Raw genomic sequence first — 23,004 nt, 5'->3', positions numbered from 1 at the left:
TTTAATCAGCTACGCATTATGTTGATTCGTCAGGCCCAAAATTCACGGCGATAGTGGTGCGATAGTTACTGGTACGGGAAAACAAGCGATCACCTGGAGAAACACACCATCCATTGCAGTGAGTTGTAACTGTGGAAGTTTAAAGTAATTGCGCGTGCGCTCCGTCCTGTCAGCCGATTTCAATCCCGACAAGATCAGTCTCTGCGTCAACTGTCGTAGGAGTGCGAAAGAAAAAAAAGTTTACGACCCGATCACCAAGTCCAAGCTCAAGTGGGTGAGGGAATCCAGAATCTGAGCAAACGGCGATCAAACGATCGTACAGTGTGTGTGTGTGTGTGTGTGTGTGTGGGTGAGAGGAAAAGTTTAAAGAATTAATCCAAGTAACAGAAATCACCTGGAAGTGCGTGTATTACAACAACAGGCGTGTAATCTTTTAACAAAAATAAAAAAAAAGAAAGCACACAAAATGCCTTTCCGACTGAAGCTCAAGAAATCTCGCCATTACAATGTCATGTCCAAGAGCCTGTTCGTCATATCGGTCGATCATTTAGGTGAGTAACATTACAACGATAATTAACCAGTATAAAATGACCTCACCGGTGGAAGATAATAATAATTCTATCAAATCCACCCATTCAATAATAGTTTGGTTTAGTTTAAAAATTGGGTTCGGGTAACTATTGTTTCATAAACATCCGGTCCCCAGCGATCCAACCAACAAACCCGCACGATCGCGACGGTCCAGCGCTGGTCAAACATTCCTCTCTATCCACCTGTATATGTGTGTGGAGAGTGAAGAGAATCATTGAAACTAAAACTGCGATGCCACGCAAGGGGATGACATTCCACGACGCTGAATAACAAATAGACGTCACCGTATAATATTAGTGAACTTGGTTGACTGCGTCGCCTCTACGCTTCTGTAGCGCTTGTTTTGCCACCGCACCCCCATCGTCGTCATTGTCCAGTGATTTCGATGGGGAAAAGTCATGATTCGAATTGGGGGGGGTGAGGATGTAAGGAAGTAGGAGAAAAAAAAAACAATAAACAAACGACAGCAGACAAAGTACATAAAACCGTGTCTGTGCACCGGGTGTGTGCAAATCAACCTGCCAGAATTTTGTGCCCATTCAGGTGTCGTTAGCTATAGTTGCCGGTTGGTAATACGCATCTTCATCAGCACGCTCTCCAGTGTACGAATAATGCATATTAAATGTTCAATTTCGCTATCGCCGTTCTATGGATAGTCAACGTCGGAAAAAATAGGAAAAAATATGCCGTGGAGTAATAATTTATACGTAAAACAGGCTTAAAAATTAATTAGTTTAATGAAATCATTATGCAAGAGATGACACATTTTGACAACTTGATGCTTTTGGGAAACTTTACGTAAAGTTAATTAGAAGCTTGTAGAAAATTTACGATTCACTTCTTGCTGGATTGTGGTAAACCATATTAGAGCACATGATCTAGTAAAGCAAATGTGCTTAACTTAATTGTTATTCATATGACATTAGTAGGTTCAATGAACAGCAATCGTATGATCGTAATTAGCCTTAAATGCTTTAAGAATACAAATGTAAAATAACCCGTTCTTTGGTACTGTTTAATTTGTTTAAAATAATGTTTTAATGTTTATATCTCATACAACCACATATTTTCATAGATATCATGGAACCTTTTTCGATTGAATGATCACCTTAGTTTGGCTTAGTTTAAGTCGAACTTAGCTTGATTCATTTTAATTGTACAGCTAGCGTCTTTTTGCGTACACGATACCGCCTTTTGTAATCCACAATTTTGGGGTGGTAAGGTGGGGATGTTCTAATACCTGTAGATTTCGTTCCATCTACAATGGTTCCTCAACATACGATTGCTCTAAGATACGAGTTGCCGACCTCTATTACATCGTTTCGAGTCTCAGGACTTAGTTCTGACGAACATGTCAACTCCATCTTCTATTCAATTCAATAATTTGCTAAACGAATCAATTATATATATGCCCGAACAAAACCTCGGATAATCTCGGAAACCAGGGCTGCTGGGTCCGTTATAACAGAACCTGAACCTCCGCATGGAAGAATTGCGTTCGAAGGATTGCGATTCTAAATATCATTGGTAGGGAATATTATTATAAGGAACGCCAGAGATAAGGAACGCTTTAACAAGATCTTGGGAATGCTATGGAAAGAAGATTAAAGATTTGAGGAAATTTTAGATATCGTCGATAAAAATCGCAATGGCCTTTAACATACTTTTAAATCCAAGCGAAAGTATAGTATATATAATTTTTCAAACATCATTTGAGCATAGGTTGAGATATGATCAGCCCAGTTGAACCCGACGAGTTTAATGCGCTATACGATAGCGAGTTCAGCACAGGTTTATCACAATCAATTTTCGCTGGTAAGATTAAATAGATGAACTACTTTCCAATTAGCAAACTAGTTCTAAGAAATGCATGAGAAAATGCTGAGGTAACATTAACAGTTTTTCGCGCTGGTTGTGCGAAACCGTATGACTTTGATGTTATCTGGTGAATGTTGAATTAATACGAGTAATTTTACTCGTCATTAAATTACTTGACTCATGCTGCTCTATGTTTCACACGTTATACAATAGGTATAAGGATTTGGATTTGAAAGCAGTTGGTTTTAAAAAGTTATGTTACTCAGTTCCTAATGTTCCGGATTACTGTTGTTCCTTCGTAAAAGAGTCCACATCATATTGTTTATCGTAGAGTCAAATAAGACCTTCATGCCAGTGCCAGCATATCATGTACCATTCTCTTATCCCCGTAGGTATATTTCACAATAATCTCTGAGCTACAAAACATTGAGCGTAATTTAAATACGACATCCATGTACGTTGCACAGTGACAAGATTCGCTTGATTAACATCCTTAAATGAAACGACAAGTGGCAGACAAAGAATGCAAAATGATTACACCACCTTCTACGCCACCGTGGCGGCGCAAATGTGGTACGAAACATGAACAAATATTTACATCGCCCGGTATCTTAAAGAACTCGACCATCTATCTCAACCGCAACGTTGACATTCATCCACTGTTATCAAAGCATTCTCCTTCGCCATGGCTCGATTGTTGTATGTTTGATTGCACACATTTGATAACAGTACGCAATGCGCGAAGAAGCTTTCTGGAAGCTCAGCGTCACGCCAAATTGCGGGTTAGATGGGGATGAGCGATAACCGTTCTTACCCGTTGAGAAACTCAATTTAATCGTTTTTGCTTTGTTTACATGTCAATAAACTCTCTTCTGTGGGGTTTGTTTTTTAAACTACTTTCGGGTCTTTCATTCACTGAATGGGATACATTAAGGCGTGTCAGTTATTTATATTTTCGGTCGTGGACACATGACTCGCTAGACTGTATTAAAGAAAACTTCATATAATCTGTGACCATGGGTAGTTTAATTCAATTGTATCGATGCCAGTCCTATGGACAGAAAAGGCAAGCTTTCTTGGTGGCCACTTTCAGCATCAAGTGGACCAAGTCTCGTACACACACCCTCTGACAGCCCAATGCCAGTGACACCTACGCTTGGTAAAACAGGGCAAAAACAACTTCTTTCTTTGTGGCGCACATGATGGACACCGTACGCAACCCCCTTTCCAAAAGGTAGAGGCGGCAGATACCTTAAGTCGTACGTCTTCATCGTCTTTTCGTAGCTCGATATCGATGGTCTTGGGTGCGATGCGTCGCTGTAAATGGGGGAGGGTTGATAAGAAATGTAATACCTCACTGTAGGCTGGCCTCACCTAGCTAGGCCTCAGATTCAAGTACTTACAACGCATACTTTACGCCTACCTGATGGAATGATTGTGAGGAATGCGTGACGACAAACGCATTCAAAGAACTGAACTTACGATACCTCCGCACGATGACTAGCGTATGCAGTTTTTCATCGAGGTCTTCTGCTTGTATTGGCGAATGTGTACTACCACGTATGTGAGTCATAACGATTTCATAGGATTGTGAGAGAATTAAGGAATCTACCTGTCGGATAGGAGATAATCCAGCGATTGAAAAGTTTATAGGAATAAACAATTAATACTGTGATACTTTTTACTACTAATTTACAATAAAGTTTGCTAACAATTTATAATCATGTTCAAGAGATGAGTATTCTTGGAATCCTTGAAATTCTAAAAAAAATAAAATGAAAAAATTCACTTTTACTGCCACCATCTTGTATATCAAACAAAGCGTTGTAGCACGTTCGTTAGCACCTTTAAGGCTTCAGCTAACAGGGCATCATATACAACTATCAATTACAGTGAACTTTGGTCTGCTTTAAAAAAAACTATGTAGTTTGTTCTGATCCAATAAAAATATTTTTTCCAAATCACCGTAGAGTTTGTCTGCAATCTGTTAAGATTTAGTAAAATGTGAAACCAGTGACGTACAAATGAGAGTTATGTTTAGATAGTGAGCAACTGGATGGATTTTTCTGTCACTTCTTCGATTTGACATTAGAACTTGATGTAATCACAAGCTTTTGCTTTTCTGCCTGGATGGCTAGTGGATGATAAACTGTAAGTCTAGTAATGGCTGGAATCATACTCTAAGCCAGTTTTTTGTAAGTGTTTTGACGTTTCCAGGCATACCCGCTTACAGCTCGTCATACAAATGGCATGCAAAGTTAATCCTAGGAAAGAAGGATTAGATTGGTTTCCCACTGAAAGCAGCTAAGCCAAACTCGACAAATGTCAAAACAAAGAATTTTGCTAGCTGGTCTGAGCCAGGTTAGACCATGTTTACCGTGTGCAAAAAATGCGAACAATTTTTTTTAACGAAAACAACTGAAAACGTATTATTTTAATAATCAGACTTATATATTGCTTAAAATGAATTGAATTTAAAAGTAAATGTCTAAACTTTAATCGATTTATCTCAAATTGTAATTCCACTAAAATGATCCCTTGTGTCATTCTTTCTGTCAAAATGCTATGTCCTTTACGAATCTGTACGGAATGATACAGTCCGGTACCTGGATTATTTGGCAGATACAGGCTAAAAGCTTAAGCTTTCTAACTTAGAGTATGATCTGCCCCAATGATAGGTTGGTGGCTTAAAAATAATTATTCAAAATTTGTTAAATTCGCGTTGATAAATTTCGAACCAAGCCCCTTTCTAGAATATACCCTGTGGAAATTGTTAGTGGAAACAAAGTGGAAATAAGGTCGGTATGTAATATCACCTACTCAAAGTTGACCATATATGAATGAACATCTTACTATAAAAACAAAGATTTTACTAATCAAACCACGCTGTGGTACAAACCCTACTTCGGTTCATAAAGAATTCGTTAATTTGATGCTTGGCATGAAACTATTTATATTCTAAGATAAGACAAGACCTTGTGGTTAAAAGCACCCTCGCCGTTTTTTGGTTCGAATTCCCAACACTTATCAGTTCACCGTCTGAAAGCTGACGCCCGCAATCGGACGCTAGCCGTGATTGAGTACATAGGGCTTTGGTGTGGTGTGGAACGGTCCGTTCGCTTCGTGAATGTGCGTGATAACTGTTAGTTCGACTTTAGCAGACCACTGGAGAGATCGGCCGATCAGAAGCTTCCGCGTGGTGTTTGCCGAGTGTTTCCCTGTTGTTTCGTTGTTTCATCACCAACACCACTACAACCGCGCGCTACCCATCCCCGGTGGGTGGATGGCATTCTTTCGCTTCCCAGACGCGCGCGTATCTTATACGGGTAGCCCGTTGTTACCGGTTGGCGCCGATTGGCAAGTCAAGTGGCGTAGAGAGCAGCTTCAGTGTAGTTTCATTCCGTGGTTAGTAGCTGCGGTTTCGGTGCGTTACATCCGTCCCATCGGTGAATAATTCGCACGTGGAACGTGCTGTCGCATTACCGGACCCCGCGGAAAGGCTTTTATTCGCACCGGACTGCGTCGCCACACACCGTATATGCCGAGGATTTTAATGACCGCCTCCACCGTGTGGTATACTTGATGGCATTCGACGATGATGTCATTACGATTGAAGGAACGTTAATTCTATCGGCTGCCAACTGCCACATCCAGTGAACTTGATCGGTCCAATTTGCGTACTACGATCGTCGCTCAACGTGATCATCTCGGCGAATGTGTGTTTAGTGAGTGGGTAATTCGCGTTGGCAATAGTGTTTGCTCCTGTACCAGGGAACGGGGTCGTACGTAAAGCATTCTCAGCAGCATTCATCAGCGACGGTACCGGGAAACCCCGAACCACACAGCATGCTCCAGTTAGTCGTTACCATTTTAAGTAAGTGTGTTAGGCCACTAAAGCCAAAATTGAAGTAGTGCGAAGAGATCTTTCATGCTCGCTGCCCTTGAGATGTGAAGCTCCGTTAAGCGCCTCTGTCAGAAAAGTTTCTATATTTTAGTGGCTGTTTGCCCGCAGAATTCCTGTCGACCTGACGGGTGAACTACAGGCGTACAATAAGAACAGATTGTATTTACCTCAAATATTGTACATTGCTTGTTTACAGCTGCTTTGCTGCATATCAAGTAGGGCGAGGAGGATAACAAATAAGATACCGTCGTCTACGATGTTGGCGGACGGAGCACACCTTTGCCGCGGGAGATTATTCAAATTTACAACCCCCGTACGGTTTTAGGAATGTGATTGTGTGTTGTGCGTCAGGAATGGAATGCGATGATAAGAGAACATTGGCCGCAGTCGCTAATTTGTCATAGACCAGCCGCGTTTAGTGGAAAACATTTTTTATGGGTTAAATATGCGATAAGTACAATGCGCTAGTGAGGCAGGAAGCGCCCTAGAAAAATTAATGGAGCTTTTTGAAAAGAGCCGATCTACCACACAATGCCCAATGCTCGCTTACCCGCGGGTTGATGTTTAGTAAATGCGCCGTGAAAAATGGCGTTTCTGGTGGAAAATGTGCTTTCCGATAAGCTCTCGCTGTCCGGGGTGTGTGCCGTGTTCCGAAAAGGGGGCTAATTTGTGTGCCGGTTTAGCATCGGTAAATAAAACCGAACGGTACGTGCAGCGGTACGGTCTGAAGTAGCACGTGGAGATGTGGCCAACTGGTCGAAAAACAACCCCCAAACACGTACCATAAGCGCTTCGGGTGTCCCGGAAACTTCGGATCCGAAATTGGTAGAACTTGCCCGTCAGACAGGAAGTGACGATGGTGTAGCTCGTGCTAGGTCGAATTCTCTTCCGTCGATAAGGGAACGTTGTTTTCGATATCACATTCCACATTGGCCAACAGTACACTGGGGGTTTACTGGTGTCTGGATAAGCCCAACCTCCCCCTTATTACGTTCTACCCATCAAACACACGTACTAGGGCCTGTTAAACTTGCTTAATGGCTTAATTGTTGGTATTGTGGCCCATCAGCCGCAACCGATCATCGTGTCGGCAAGGTTGCCCTTGAACGGGAGAGGAGACTAAACACTGTGACTGTCGTGCAAGGGGCTGTTTTTGTTGCTTGTTGTGAGTCAGCAAAGTTGTCATTACTAACCTGTTGATGAATTTGCGGTATGTTTGATGAAGGAATCTCCGTGCTGTTATGTATTGTTTACCTTTTTGGTAGTCATTTCTGTGCGGCAGCCACCCAACGTGCACTGCCGCATTGCGATACAGGCGAGTTTAAGCTGAACAATGACACTTTTGTGTAGCTGGTTGTTTTTTTTTTATATTTAAAAGGATGCTTCAACAAAGAAGTTAAAAAGAAGTCAAGAAGTCGACAAAGTTAAACAATCTAAAATGCCATGAGTTTTTGAATGAGATATCGATCTCTTTCATGATTTACTGTCACAAAATGAATGATTGGTTCATGATAGCGGCAGGAATACCCGATCATGAATCTTTTTTATCCACTCTGGGCGTTAGCAATAGTCTTTCTGCTTTTTTTATATTTGTGCCCCTTCTACCTCTGGACATCAACTCGCAGGAATACAAGATGGATGGTGACAGTACGACATTGCAATAGGTGTTGAATTAATAAAACGCAGAGTACTTGTAGATTTCTGTGTTAATCGTTGTTTATTTATTACTGGACAGATATTTTTTATAAATATCGCCTTAATTACAAAGTAATTACTTACTTTTCTGGCGCTAATACCAATTCACGATTATGTTCTGCTACAGGAGGTCTCTAAACCGCTTACGGTTGAGACCCATCGTCTGCCAATTATGAATCCCCCCAAATTCAGTCCAGCTCAATTTGGGCCTAACAAATAGCCTCCATTTACGTGGACGACCTGAAAAGACCTCACGGGTTGGATCGTCCAGTAACTGAAACCTGGCGAGTCTCATTCGCTGTACGATAGTGTGAGCCTTGCACAGCTCGTAGAGCTCATCTTTGTAGTCCATTGACATTTCACACATACAAGGCCAAAAGCTTTTTTGAGGAATTTCCTCTTGATCGCAGTTTTCTACTTATTTCACGTGCCACAGATGTTGTTGAGTCCTGAAATTATAAAAGATCTATATAGTTCAAATATCGATCGGCACGACAGGTGTTTTGAATAGAGAAGTTTACTCAGACTATAGAAATACTTATTGAAAGTCAGCATCTTAGCGCAACATGAATGCTGATGTAGGTGTTGTCCTTTTAAGCAGGATAGGTGAAGCTTTGGAATAAAGTACGATCGCTATATGTACAGAACCTCAGCCAAATTCAGGATTGTTGCTAACTGTAGGAATTAGTAATGGGTAAAATCTGATTTTGACGGAATATACCGTAGTATACTACGGATGAACTTCAAACAGTTACAGACGGAGAAGGTAATTCATACATGAATCGACGGAGGTATTGCGACTCCAATCTACTTAATCCCCTATTCAGAATATTGCGGAGTATCGGACAGCAACATGTACATAGTTCATTCGATTCGAGACCGAATGTCCAAAAATCCATAGCCCCGAATACAACTCTGGATGGTTTTTGGAGTCTAATCCAATTTTTCGGCGTCAGAAAAAAAATCAGAAAAAAAATCTAAAGTGAACAAAAAAAGAGGTAAATAACTCTAGATATTAAAGACTCAACAATTTCCAAGGGTTTATTTTATTCAAAAGGCCGTCGTTCGTATGCCCGGCCTAGCCATCCGTATTCTTAATTTTCCAAGATTTTTTTTTTCTAATTTAATTGTAGCAGATAAAAATGTTAGAAGTAAAAAATATCGTAGATCTATTAAATAAATTCCTCAGAATTCCTCAGGAAAGTAGCAGTCAGGCGAAACGGGTGAATTCAAACAGGTGAAAATAAAGTCGTGTTTGCAGCACAACGAATGTTTATATGTTTTTGCTCCAAAACAATTATAATTGCATTTTAAACCAGATTTCAATTGTAAATAACTGCTTTTTTTATGCTTGCATTTTATTTCTTATAGTTTATTCAACTATGTTATCCTGTTTCCATTCTTTCAGACTCATCTACTAAGATTGACTGTACGCTAAGCTCGGAAAGCACTGGTCAGGAATGTCTGGAAAACGTGTGCCAAAGAATATCGATCCAACAACCGGAGTTCTTTGGTCTCCGTTATGTGGTCAAAGGCACGACCGATGAGATGCGATGGGTGGACCTGGAGCGTCCGCTGAGTCGCCAGCTGGAAAAATATTCGGCCAACTCGAAGATTCTACACCTGCGCGTAATGTACTACGTCCTATCGGGTGTCAGCTTGATACAGGACGAGGGTACGAGGAATTACTACTTCCTGCAGCTGAAGCACGATGTTGTGGAGGGTCGCATCAACTGTGATCCTCGGCAGGCGGTAATACTGGCAAACTACAGTCGTCAGGCGGAGTATGGCAACCATCAGGATCGGCACACGGTGGAGTACCTGAAAACGTTACTATCCTTTCCACATGAGATGGTCCATGCAAATCTGCTGGAAGCACTTACCGAACAGGTGATCCAGCAAGCACATGAACTTCACAACGTAACGCAGGGTGACGCAGAAAGTTTGTACATATCCGCCTGTCAGCAGCTCGATGGTTACGGTCAGGAAACGTTCACGGCGAAAAACGAAAGCGGGCTGGAGGTAATGTTGGGAATCTCAGTGTCGGGCATCATAGTTGCAAGTGACACAAACAAATTTTACCCATGGCGTGATATTACGAACGTGGTGAACCACAAACGTGCGTTCAACATTGAGTGCACTGTGCCACGGGAAAGCGCTGGCTTTACCGTAGCAGACGTTGCTACTGGTCGTTACATCTGGAAGCTGTGTGCGTTGCAGCATCGGTTCTTCGTGACGTACGAGCAGAACCAGACGCAGGCGAGCCAGATGAACTTGAATCTGTTCCAAAACATGGGTGACAATTTGAACGACAGTCGGGATGATTTGTTAAGCGAACAGCAGTACATGCACACGCAGCAACAGCAACACCAGCCAAGTCCATCACCGGGAGGATCTCAGCCTCCGTACCAGGGTTCGATGGGGACGACCAGTTGGCCGAGCACACACGAGCTGGCATCGCACTCGTCGAGCATGTGGAACAATGCGACCCATCAGCAGCATGCAATGGTAGACACGCAGCCCGGAGGCGGAGGCGGTGGTGGCCACTTATCCTCTAGCAACGTCACCATTGCGACCGGCGTGGGCGGAAGCATCAATAATCTCAACAACCTCAATCCGGTAAATATGATGCAATCGTCGCGTTCCTCCGGGCTCGATATTAATCTCAACTCGACCTCCAATAATGCGGTACCGTTGGAGTACTCGAACCAAATGGGTTCCAGCTGGGGTTTGAATCCGGTCGGTTCGAATGCGTCACTCATAAACCGTGCCCAAAGTTCGTCTTGTTTAGATTTAAGCAACAACAATCTAACACCCGATCGGGATCGGTTAAAAGCACTCCTTCCGACATATCGACCAGCGCCGGACTATGAGACGGCTATACAGCAAAAGTACCGTTCCAGCAGCAACGATGTGCGGCTGGTGAACGGGAATTTACTGCATCTGTCCGCTTCGCAGATGCTCGCAGCACAGGAGCAACAGCATCAGCAGCAGGTCGCACCTTCAGGACATCATCTCGAGTACGGAGTTACGGGTAGCCAGCCGGATGTGTCCTACTACGGCCAGCATTTGCAGCAACAGCAGCAACAGTCGGCCACTCAACAAGTACACCAGCAACCATATCCGGACGTAACGCACCATACAACGACTCACATAATCGGCCCACACTACTCGGATGCGTCCGATTATGGTTTGACGCATCGATTCAAAATGATGCGCCTTGTAAAACCACCTCCGCCATATCCCGCCAATCGACTCAGTTCGACTTCAACGCCCGATTTGGCATCTCATCGTGCTCTGCTCGGTCTGCGCAGTGCTCAAGTGTCCGGTTCTAGTCCCGATCTAGTATCAACTCGCCCATTGATGAATCACCACCATCATGCGGCGCACCTTCAGCACCATCAGCTGCAAATTGCGCATCTATCGCAGAGCGGCGGCCAAGTGTGCTATCCTGGATTGGCAACGGCTGGCAATCCACACGCCCAGTTGCACCATTCGCAAACAATGCTGCCACACGGAACGTATGAAAATTTAAACTTTATGGAGAATCTAACATCGACTAAAGCAGGTCTAATATCGGCTGCGAATCAAGGTGCACCCGGCAATGTGTACTATTACGTTCCCGGAGGTATGGAACACATTTTGCTTACAAGTGGAAGTACACCCGGTGGTGATAGTAGTAATCCGCCCTACCACACTACCGCGAACGGTCATATCGGATTGGCCCCGAAAACGCACCTCAACCGATCATCTCAACATATCAATGGATCGATCGAACCGATCTATGAAAACGTCCCACTACCCTGGAAAGATGACAACGATGCACTGGGAGAGGGAAGAAACCGAACGGCAAGCGTTCAGTCTGCTCCAGGAACGCAGCATCAGCCGACGATGCGACCGATGCCTCCTACGCCACCGCAACCACAAACGCCAACTAGTACCAGTGCACCGGCGAGTGCTCTGGATGGTGCCATGTTGAACATTCAGTCTCAGGCCCAACAACCACAGCAACAGCTCCAGCACAAACCATCCAAGCAGCAGCAGCATCAGCAGCAAACACTGGAACAGCAGCCAACGGGACGCCAGCAACTGTTACATCAGCGGGTTTCTGAAGGATCAATCACTGCAATGGGTCCACCGGCACCATCATTAGCTGATGTGCCAAAGCACCAAACCAATAATCATTCCGGAAGTATCGACGCCCAGCTGAACAGTTCTACCACTACAACAACAACGACGACGGTATTGAGTGGTGCTACTACCGCAACCGCGGTCAAGGAACCTACTGCTATTAACCGATCACATTCATCGAACAATATGCTTGATGCTTCACAACTCTCCAGCTACACATTGAATGAAACTGTCCAGAGCGGTAGCGTTCGAAATGGACATAATGATTCCGGCATCAGTTCGATTACGGGATCGACCAATCTCGGTGGTAGCGGTGGTAGTACAACTAGTCGCAACACTACTCATAACAATAGTTCGGCCAACACCTCCACCGCCACGACATCGTCCGTGAAAGAAACGAAGCGGAAGCGCATTTGGGAAATTCTCGGCGGTCGATCGAAAAACTCCACCGACAAGCAGAAAAGTGCCACCCTCGGTCGGGAAAAGGATCGGAAAAAGAAAGGCTCCGTGGATCCGAGCGTAGACGGCAGTGGAAGCGGAGGAAGTGCTAACTCATCCATGAACGAGGGAGCGAACGGAGGACAGCTGCGCCATCGTTGGTCAACGGGATTACCAAGATTACAGCCACTGCCGGCAAATATCAGCAAAGAGAAATTGGTAGGTTTGACAACGGAATTGTGAAGCTGGCAGAGTTAATAACGTTTAAATCATTCCTCTTTTTCTAGTGCTCGTTACTGGAATCGAAACTGGCCGATCCTCAGCTGTACTGTGAATTTGAGCGCATTCCTAAGCGTAGTGAAAGCGCCATCTATAACTGTGCCTTAGCGGATGATAATAAAAACAAGAACTTCGATCCGTCCTTTCTACCGTACGATAACAATCGGGTGCGTTTAACTCCGACACGGGATAACCGTATGGGTTACGTGAATGCTTCTCACATAACAGTAAGTGTGCGACATGGATTTCTTTATGGAATGAAAATAATTCATATCAATAACTAATATTAACATTCTGTACTCTAATCCAGAGCACTGTTGGTAACAAGCAAAGGTTCTATATAGTCGCCGAAAGCCCCAACGACACACTGACGACAAACATATTCTGGCAATGCGTCTGGGAGGCAGACGTCTATTTATTGGTGCAACTATCCAAAGAGCTTAGCTATATCCCACAAACAAGTGAACGGTGTTTGGAGTACGGGCAGGTAAGTAGTATTGCCATTGTCGCTTACTAACTTAGTAAACAAGGAAATATGTTAAAAGAATCGTTATTTCGGGATCCGTTTACAGTATCAAGTATGGCGCGAATTTTCCCAAGAAACAGATCGCTGCACAACAAGCAAGTTGCGCGTGTACCACACACAAAGTCGTCGTTACCGGTCGGTTTGGCATTTGTCGTATACGGAGTGGGCCGACCAGAATTGTCCGGGTGATGTTGGACATTTTTTGGGTATGAAAACCTTTTTTGTTGTACAACCTTATGAAAGCCGGTTATACTCAAACGTGTGTTTAATTTCAGGATTTTTGGAAGAATTGAACTCCGTTCGGTTGGCGTCAATTGCGGAGGTTCCACCATCGCACAATACCAATCCACCGGTGTTGATACACTGTAATGAAGGTGGTGGTCGCACGGGTGTGACTTTAGTAGCTGACTTGTTGCTGTACACACTGGATCATAATCAGGTACGTTAATTTCGTCGATGATGAAATTTATAAATTCACGAAAAAACACAAAAATGTAGTACTAAAATGTTTGTTTCTTCGTCTGTTTCGTTCAAATACCAGGACATTGACATACCGCGATTGATCGGCCAAATACGACAGCAGCGAGACAGTATCATACCATCATTAGCGCAATACAAGTTCATACACGCACTGCTAATACACTACTTAAAGCAAAACCGACTGATCTAAGGCTAATGATGAAGAAACATACACTGCAAAGGTGCTATGCAAAATGGTTGCAAGTTTTGGTTATTTTTCGACTGTTTCTTATCAGATCACTGTTTGACGAATACAAGGCAAAAATGAACGAGCGATATGATCAAAGCACTAAACTAGTAGGTAACAAAAGTGCCTCATCAAAACACGCCAAATCTAACCGGTACAGCATCGGCCGATACCCATAGCTACCAATGATTGCGCTTGTTCGCTTGATGTATTAAATGTGTTTATTAGGAAGCACAAACTAAGTGTTCAGCTTTTACCAGCTGCAGGCGACAGGCAATAGGCAATAAATCGGATAATCTATGATCATTGTGAAAGCTAGTATTAATTTAGACGAAAATGATGTATTATTTGATCTTTTTAATTCTTTTAAATACTTGATCCTACGGTAATGCGTGAAAAGATAAACTGTTTTAGCTAGCTAGTTTTAACTACATACAAACGCAACTACTTTTGTACCATGTAAGTCATATCATGCGAATGGTTGATAGACCAGCGTTAGTGTGGTAAATCAATTACAATCACCAGTATAGGGAGCTACTTTCGCGTCAATAATATAGATATGTGCTAAATTTTGTAAGACTTTTTGTAACTATCGTTTTGTTGTGGATCGGAGGGGCCAATGAGGGCGCAGAAAGCTAACTTTTAAATGTGCAAATGATTAACAGGATAACGAAAAAGTATTTCTTTCGCTGTAGACATGTAGGTGATTATTTATGTGTACATGTGACCACTAGTGGCTGTATTTTTAATATCTGTAGGAAATTTAAACAACGTGTAAGGTAATAAAATTTAAGACACCATGCATACATTTGTACTTCTCGCCCACAGTATCATGTTCTTGATTTTATTTTTGGCATTTGAAAGAACATTTTAATTTAAATTTTGTGTTGCCCAAAAAATAACCTCTCTTTAACAACAGAACACGATGAGTGGAAACATATTATACAGTTACCATGTCGGAAAGGATGGTATTCAAGAATATCTGATAAATGTTATTTCAACTCAAACGATTCAAACCAACAAAATATCACCTTTTTTTTAATCAACTAATTGCAAATTCTATTCAACGTTTGCAACTCATTGCAAACGTCAATTAAAAATCATTCACTTACAAATCGATAGCCTTGAAATTTTCAGCGAAATTTGTCAACGTCAGCAATTCGGGACCCGTTGGTTTTGGTAAGGGGCAAATGCTTTGAGAAAAACCTCCAAACAAAAACAAGTCAGATATATAGTCCGGCCGTTCTTCCGAGAAATAAAAAAAAACCCCCTGTAAAATGTAAATTATTGGATTTAATTACGCTTGAATGTATACGCTATACCTTCAAAAGAAAACATTACGCATCCAGTATATGAGCTAATTTTCCGTTTTAAAAGTCCCAAAAACAACTGTTCTCAGTGAATGTCTAATCTTTAATTGATCTGAGTTGTTCAAATGTTAGCTTTTGGTTTCATTCCTATACATTTCCTTTCTTACTTTACCGCATTTCCACTAGCTCCATACCAATGTAGGAACAACTGATGCAAGAATCCATGGAATCAGATACACTAGACTAAGTTCGCTAAATTTTCTTTGCTATTCTAGGACAGGCTTCTGCTCAAACCTGCTATAACATATCTAATGTAACTATTCCAACACTAATGGAACTGAAGTTAATAACTTAATGACTTGAAGTTAATGACTTCAAGTTATACATATTGAACAAATATGCCCTTTCAAACGTTTATTTACGCTACAACCTCAAAACACAGGAAAAAAACAAATAAACACGATTTTGAAATTGCCTGGTCATGATCGATATGATTTCACGGCAAGGAATTAAAATTTGGAGCATGAAACCGCTCTATCTTACTATCGAGGCATAAGGTGGGATTTTAATACCAAGAGGTTATAATTAACAACCTCCATTCATACTAGAATATAGATTTCATCCCACACATCAACGACTGTTGTAAACCCGCAAAGTTTAAATTACAATACTTGAATAAGGCTTTGTATTCATGTTTCGCTTGAGTCGTTAGTTAACACAAATCCTTCCTTCTATTGCGCCATGTTTGTTAAGCAGCTGTTTACTAAACCAACGTTTACATTTGTTTTGCACGTATAAAGCTGTATCAACACCGGGTGATTCTATGATGCACGATCCACATTTTCCCATATAAAAACGATACGAATGAAAAGCAAAGATCATCAGTTGGATTTGATTTTTCATCGTGTCAGTGAACACACAATGAAGTCTTTGCTCCTATTAGCTAGCGTGCTTTGTCTTGCGCTGATCGTGTCCGCTCGGCCGACCGAGGAGACTCCCGATCAAGAATCATCAACCGAACTAAGCGAAGGTAAGATGGGAACGGTGGCAATCGAGACCGTGTTGCCTATGGTGATCTTTATTATTTGCTACTCCAGACACTTCATCGGACGATACACAGGAAGAAGAGGCATTAGAAACCGATACTGAATCAGGTGCAGATGCTAGTGAAACGGAAGGTGATGACACCGGCGAATCGGAATCCTCTCCAGAAGAGAAACATTCTGATGGTACCGCAAGTGATGGTGACGAAGGAACTGAGGACACCGAGGAAGGAGATGCCGAAGGACATGACGACGGTAGTGAAGAAGGAGCTGCTGATGATGCTGGCGAACAAGGCGAAGCAGAAGGTATCCATCTTTTTGCGTTTATTTAAACTGCTTGAATGACCACTTGGTTCCATCGCTTGTTGCAGGTGGGGAAGAATCGCCCAGAAATACTTATAATCAGGTGCACAAGCTGCTGAAAAATATCATGAAGGTTAGCATGAAGGACAAATACTTGAAGTCCTTCGTGTTGGCTCGCCTTCAGGAACGCTTGATGAATCCAACAATTGATCTGGTCAGCTCGATTGAGAAGTATTCTAAGGTAAGCAGTGCAAATCGTTGATCGTTTGGTAGTGTGTACTAGAGATGAGAAGTTTAATTCTTTTTAAGGATTTAAATCCGAGTTAAAGAGTTAGAATGAAGATTTAACTCTTAAATTCACTCTTTAAGATTTCAATCATTTAAAAAAGCGACGTGGGGGTTGAGGTAAATCTTGATTATTTTGAATGCTTTAATTCTTTGTGAATGAGTTAAACCAGAAAGAGTTATAAATCCACTTATTGGAGTTTTGAATTAACTCGCTTCCAAAACAAAATTTAAATCATTTATTCATTCTGAATCGTTGTGCACATCGCTAGTGTGTACCCTTCATTAACCAACACTTTCTACCGCTCGTTTAGATTAAGGAATGCTTCAGCGCTCTGGCAAATGATGTAAGTGCACTGGTGAAGGGGTCGGAAAAATCTTACGAAGAGTGCACCAAGGACAAGGTCAATCCCAGCTGCGGCACTGAAGGCACACGAGAACTTGATGATGGCCTTATCGAACGAGAGCAGGAACTAACGGATTGTATCGTTGAAAAGCGCGACGCCGAATGAACCATTCGACGTTAACAAATGCCTTTTCCGATCGTGAGAGAGAATGTGACTTATGCAAATAGATAAACAGACTAAAAATCTCAATATCATTCTGTTGCTGTTCGATTGTTTGAGTTGCACAAATGGAATGCAGCGTCCAAAATTGTATCCCTTTTACAATTGTTTCATACACAAATCAAATCTAAATAAACCACTTCAATATTGATAACAGTATTTTATTTTCATTCCTAAAGCAATGCAAAAGCGCATGTCCTTCGTACGTTCTTTTTTCACTTTCGAGTTTTTTTCATTTTTTTTTCTTTTTACTAGTATTCCTGACGTTATGGGCCTTCGAATATTGTTGATAAAGCGTGCCAACTAAGAAATAATATGTATATATATACACGCTTGTATATATCTTTTTATGCAAAAGTTTATAACTTCACATTCGATCGATAACAGACGATTTACCGTGTTCGCATTAGATCTTTTGTTTTGTCTCCTTATAGCAACATAAATCGTACTGTAGTCGAACTATACCATCAAGGGAAAGTGTGGGGGAGAGGGGGGAGTCTAGGTACCATACAAAAAACCAACTTACGGGCATAGTCAAACATTCTTGAAGACCGCATCCCAGACTGCAATTCACTATGTAAGATCATTTACGTGATTAGCTCTTCCGCCCGAATCTAAGGGGATGAATTATATTTCCACACACACATATATGCTTCCCATCGGTAGAACACTTTGCATTGTAAGCATGCGCGCTGGCTTCGAGAGGTGACCTTACTTTGTGATCGCACATTATTGGACCTGATCGACATTCGTTCCTTAGTTCTCATCAGCTGCCAACTTTTCTCCGCCCATGATCGCTTTGATGTCGTCTGCGTCCAATGTTTCGTACTTAAGTAGCGCTTCAGCTAAAGCCTTATGCTCCTTGGCGTGTTGCTTCAGTATCGCTTTTGCGCGTTCGTAGCTGTCGTTCAGCAGTTTCTTTATCTCGTTATCAACGCTTTCGATCGTAGACGGTGAGAGGACCTCGTTCTGTCCGAAACCTTTCGGACCTTCAATTGTACGTAAACCTACCCTCTCCGACATACCCCACTCCTTAACCATGTGCGCCGCAATGGAAGTGGCTTGTTTCAGGTCACTGCTGGCTCCTGTGTAAAGGATCCAACAAAGTTCGTACATCTCTCGTTCACTAAAGTATTCAATGTCAATCTTGCTTACCGGATGTAATTTTATCTGCACCGAAAATCAATTCCTCCGCAGCCCGACCACCCATCATAGTATCCATCATGGCCAGTAGCTGTTGTTTAGTTACATGGTAGCGTTCTTTTTCCGGTATGTAAGCCGTATGTCCGAGGGATGGACCCCGCGGCATTATTGTTACCTTGTGAAGCGGATGTGATTCCTGAGAACGACACACGAATGCAAAGGAATGTTAAAGTTCATCCACTGGAATTATGAACCGTACCGACTTACCTTTGTGTAGTAAGCGACAATGGCATGTCCACCTTCATGGTAGGCAGTAATTTTGTTCGCTTCCTCATCCGGCAAACGTGACTTTCGTTCCGGTCCCATAAGTACCTTGTCGCGTGCATTTTCCAAATGTTTCATTGATACTGTTTCCGCTCCATCGATAGCCGCACTATCAGGTTGGTGAAAGCCCGTTAAAAGGATATTTATTATACCTACAGTTAGTTCTTACCGTAGAGCTGCCTGGTTGACCATATTCTCAATGTCGGCTCCCGTGAATCCGGTCGTCCCCCGTGCAAGCTGATCGATGTTGATTTCACGGCTAAGAATTTTGCTCAAATAGTACGTGAGAATTTCCTTCCGACCGGTGAAATCAGGCGTCGGCACGACCACCTCCACATCAAATCGACCCGGACGCAACAGCGCCTGATCGAGATCGTCGCGTCGATTCGTTGCACCCATCACGATCACACCTTCGTTCTGCTGAAATCCATCCATTTCCGATAACAGTTGATTGATCGTCTGGTTCGCATATGGATGCAACACCGAGTTGGTACGTTTCGCACCGACGGAATCGATTTCATCGATGAATATTACGCACGGTGCACGTTCCTTGGCGGCTTCTGCAAAAATCCGACACGACACGTTGAAGCACAACAAAATGCAAGATTAAAATAAATATGCTGATTGTACTACTTTCGCTACTTACTGAAAAGATCCCGAACTCGGCGAGCTCCCTGTCCTACCAATACCTCATCAAACTCCGGTCCAGCAGCGTGGAAGAATGGCACACCTGCCTCACCGGCAACGGCACGGGCAAGCAGAGTCTTACCCGTTCCGGGTGGTCCGACCAACAGTACACCCTTGGGCAGCTTACCTCCAAGGTTGCTAAACTTGCCAGGGTTTTTAAGGAACTCAACCACCTCTTTCAGCTCCTGCTTTGCCTCATCGCAACCCTTAACATCATCGAACGTTACGGTAATGTCCTCCGGATCAACCTCCACCTGATTGCCAATTTGTATTCTACTAAAGAAATCAAACGTCACACGCAGGGTCAGTCGATTTGACGATGATCCTAAGTTACGCCGATACATACCTAAACACGGATCCATTTGGCGACGCAAACATGCTAATGAAAATGCCGATAAACACGACAATAATCAGCAGCTGCTGAAAGAACTTCAAATACTTCATCGCCTTGCTAGAGCGGTTTTGTTGATCCGGATGAGACGCAGTGAGGTAGCCTTCAGCGAAAGCAATCTTCAATCGTTGTCGCTGCTCATCCGAGAGCATCGGATCATCGGCCAGCAGCTTGTTCAGTGGTTCGCCATGTGCCGTAGGAGTGATCGTTTGTGCCGAGTAGGCTACCGGATCGTACTTGTGCGAGATTGGTGGTGGCGGATTTCCTACAACGCAATAAAAACACGATCATTGAAAGTTAAAATTGTGACGGAAAGTGTAAATCTCTCACCCAACGCATCCTTCATTCTGGTGTACAAGGCCGGATTGCGCTTCAGTTCGGCGTTTATGGAACGAACCGTTTTAAAGCCACGCTGCTGGGCAAAGTTCCAGCTCGTATGCTGTGACAGAAGGCTTCGGACAATTTTCTGCACGGATTCTCCACTGAAGCTAATATGTTCGGTGATTGCATCATGCTTCCCTTTTTTCACTTTAGGTGTTACGTTTAAACTCCAGGGCGTGTTTTCCTTTATACTGCCCAATAGTTCCACCTGACTGAAGTGCTTCAGTAGATTTCGCTGTAGTCGCCGTGGTAACTTCAACCGGAACAACTCCTCCGACGGCACTTTCGCTGCCGTAGCTGTCGCTGCAGCTGGCTCCACTGACCTTCGGAACGCATCGGTATAAAATTGGACGAGTGACTTCTTCAAACGTGGGACAAAGTCCTGCTGCGATAGCTGAGATATTGCTTCCCTGCCCTGCTGCTGTTGTTGCTGTCTATGCAGCTTCTTGGAGACAATTGTACTACTTCGTGGCGTAATTTGAGAAAGGTGGAACAGTATTTGCTACGGAAGACAAAAGATGAAAATCAACCACTATCAAAACGCGATTCAGATCACGAATGCTGACGTGCATCTTGCGCGGATTTGCGTAATTCCGAACGCAAGGAATAGAGGAGAGCCTACACCTGCACACCTTACCCGCGTACTTCCGTGCTGATGTGTGTTTACTGTAAACATGCTAGCACAACGTTGTGTTATCAAAATGGATGCTGCCCGCTGAATCTGTCTTCACAGCACGTCTAGCGAATTAATACCAACGCCCGGGAATGGTGCAAAGCGTCTGCTACTAATAGTACCAAAGATGCTGCACTGGAACGTTGATATTTAGCAACTTTTTTACGCAATAATATGGAACACGATAGCCGCTGCTGCCAATAGGACTTTTTATGCTGTTGTATAATTTGACATTTCTACTACGTTCGATAAACGTCATTGGTGCAGTCCCTTTGGAAACGGCATCGGTGAAATTGTGCAATATGGAAACCCAACTAGTAGTTTTGATGTAAATTCTAAGTTCAAAAAAAAAAAAATAATATCCAGATAGCTTCAACTCTCTGAATTACTGGTGTAGTAAGATTTGTTTTGCAAATGCAGTCTTCTCAATCCGTCAATCTACCAGGATTTTTGAAATTTTATTATTTATGTGTTTACTCGCACTAAATTGAAAGTCTACTTGCAGTACATAAAACCGAGTTCGACACGTGTAGTTGATTTACTCTATGCTATGCGCCAATGCTCTATGCATACAAGTTATACGGCCCGTGTGAAGTCGGCCTAATGAACCTTCTTGACATCAATTCCGACCAGAACCGCTTTGAGTCCCTTACGGATAACACCAATTTTGTAGATGTGGCATAGCTAGTACATCGCTAGTAGGAAGTAAGATAGTTACTCAAATACAGTAGAACGTCGATTATACGAGGCCTGATTAACCGGTGGGCGGATTACCCGTTACTTTAAAAAGACTATCTTCGCTAGTAGAATAGTTTTGGCTTTTTCAAACGTTTAGGCGTTTGGCCAACCACTATGAAATTTGTAAATAATGGGTTCCGAATTTGCCCACCTAGTCTCAATATCAACTCACCGTTCGTCACCAAATCGCTGAAAACGACGGAAAGACGATTGAAGATTTTCTCATCATGAAGCGACAATGTAATTCAAATTTGTTACTTGGGTAATCTGTATCGAGCACCTTTTGGCCTATTGTCAAGCTGACATGCATTCATGACAGCACAGCAAAATATGGAACAGGGAAAAAACAGTGGAAAAAACTTTGCAAACGAATCGAAAGAATGATGTGTACACATACGACTCACCATCAGCGCAGGGCGCATTGAAAAATACCCTTGTTCTGTGCTGGAGGCCGTGTTGGGACCGAAGTTTTCGTGTGTGAGCCGGGAGGGCTGTTTCAATTTGAGCTGTTTACATATTGTGCGCGACCACCCAGCCGACGGTCATACTGTGAAGAGCAGGAGTTGCTGCATTGCAACGTATGCACAAGTTTTCGGTGCATTCTGAGTCGGTCATTGGAAAAGATTTGCCGATAAAGCACACCTTTCGTGCGTACGTGTGTGTTTGACAAATTGCCCCTTGAGCAATTTATCTGTGAAAGAGTGTTTCGGATGTCTAATGGAAGGCATACGTCCCGCAGTAAACATGTACAAAGATTTTTCGCTGTAGTTCTACGTGGCCTGTTGAAGAATTTATGAATGAAACACTATGTGGTTTCGAGAGTGTGTGTGTTTGTATGACTAGTGTGTGAATACGTAGCTGAAGATGCTGCCATGTGATGAAGGTTAACCTACACTGTACCATGGTTGGATAATAATAATCGTCGCAATAATAATCCCCCCAAAGTGCTGCCCCCCAACGAGTAGTAAGTAGAGAGAGAGATAGAGCGAGCGAATATTGGCGGATAGTAAAGCAAAAGTGTTGGAAAATCATCCTTACGTAAGGTGGTAAGTCAATAGTGCAAGGAAAAGTG

General features: G+C 42.8%; 3 protein-coding genes across 3 annotated transcripts; 2 read left to right on the top strand and 1 right to left on the bottom strand.

Moving 5' to 3' along the window:
• Positions 1-466: 466 nt before the first annotated feature.
• On the top strand, positions 467-14,052 carry LOC128711553 (tyrosine-protein phosphatase non-receptor type 14). Its single transcript, XM_053806434.1, has 7 exons — positions 467-551; positions 9,417-12,796; positions 12,865-13,083; positions 13,167-13,343; positions 13,429-13,588; positions 13,658-13,821; positions 13,924-14,052. Exons 1-7 carry the CDS (start codon positions 467-469, stop codon positions 14,050-14,052), a joined length of 4,314 nt encoding a protein of 1,437 aa, XP_053662409.1.
• Positions 14,053-16,319: 2,267 nt separating this feature from the next.
• On the top strand, positions 16,320-17,541 carry LOC128711686 (30 kDa salivary gland allergen Aed a 3-like). Its single transcript, XM_053806569.1, has 4 exons — positions 16,320-16,428; positions 16,496-16,747; positions 16,813-16,985; positions 17,344-17,541. The coding sequence occupies exons 1-4, from the start codon at positions 16,320-16,322 to the stop codon at positions 17,539-17,541; spliced, it is 732 nt and encodes a 243-aa protein (XP_053662544.1).
• An 810-nt stretch (positions 17,542-18,351) lies between these two features.
• On the bottom strand, positions 18,352-21,197 carry LOC128716101 (ATP-dependent zinc metalloprotease YME1L). The gene is made up of 8 exons (XM_053811022.1): positions 21,159-21,197; positions 20,471-21,023; positions 20,096-20,405; positions 19,709-20,025; positions 19,232-19,622; positions 19,006-19,171; positions 18,751-18,934; positions 18,352-18,680 (listed from the first exon to the last, which is right to left on the bottom strand). Exons 1-8 carry the CDS (start codon positions 21,195-21,197, stop codon positions 18,352-18,354), a joined length of 2,289 nt encoding a protein of 762 aa, XP_053666997.1.
• Between the last annotated feature and the right edge of the window lie 1,807 nt (positions 21,198-23,004).

This window comes from Anopheles marshallii, chromosome 3, assembly GCF_943734725.1.
Source record: "Anopheles marshallii chromosome 3, idAnoMarsDA_429_01, whole genome shotgun sequence".
Classification (NCBI taxonomy): domain Eukaryota; kingdom Metazoa; phylum Arthropoda; class Insecta; order Diptera; family Culicidae; genus Anopheles; species Anopheles marshallii.
This window is presented reverse-complemented; position numbering and strand designations above follow the sequence as displayed.

Excerpts from the sequence above, each read along its gene's own strand:
- LOC128716101 (XM_053811022.1), bottom strand. The coding sequence starts at position 21,197 with ATGTTTACAGTAAACACACATCAGCACGGAAGTACGCGG. Across the intron at positions 19,623-19,708 it reads CCGAGTTCGGGATCTTTTCA|AAGCCGCCAAGGAACGTGCA; the intron begins GTAAGTAGCGAA and ends GGATTTTTGCAG. Across the intron at positions 19,172-19,231 it reads GTCAACCAGGCAGCTCTACG|TGCGGCTATCGATGGAGCGG; the intron begins GTAAGAACTAAC and ends CCAACCTGATAG.
- LOC128711553 (XM_053806434.1), top strand. The coding sequence starts at position 467 with ATGCCTTTCCGACTGAAGCTCAAGAAATCTCGCCATTACAATGTCATG. Across the intron at positions 552-9,416 it reads CATATCGGTCGATCATTTAG|ACTCATCTACTAAGATTGAC; the intron begins GTGAGTAACATT and ends CCATTCTTTCAG. Across the intron at positions 13,589-13,657 it reads TGATGTTGGACATTTTTTGG|GATTTTTGGAAGAATTGAAC; the intron begins GTATGAAAACCT and ends GTTTAATTTCAG.
- LOC128711686 (XM_053806569.1), top strand. The coding sequence starts at position 16,320 with ATGAAGTCTTTGCTCCTATTAGCTAGCGTGCTTTGTCTTGCGCTGATC. Across the intron at positions 16,429-16,495 it reads ATCAACCGAACTAAGCGAAG|ACACTTCATCGGACGATACA; the intron begins GTAAGATGGGAA and ends TTGCTACTCCAG. Across the intron at positions 16,748-16,812 it reads CGAACAAGGCGAAGCAGAAG|GTGGGGAAGAATCGCCCAGA; the intron begins GTATCCATCTTT and ends CGCTTGTTGCAG.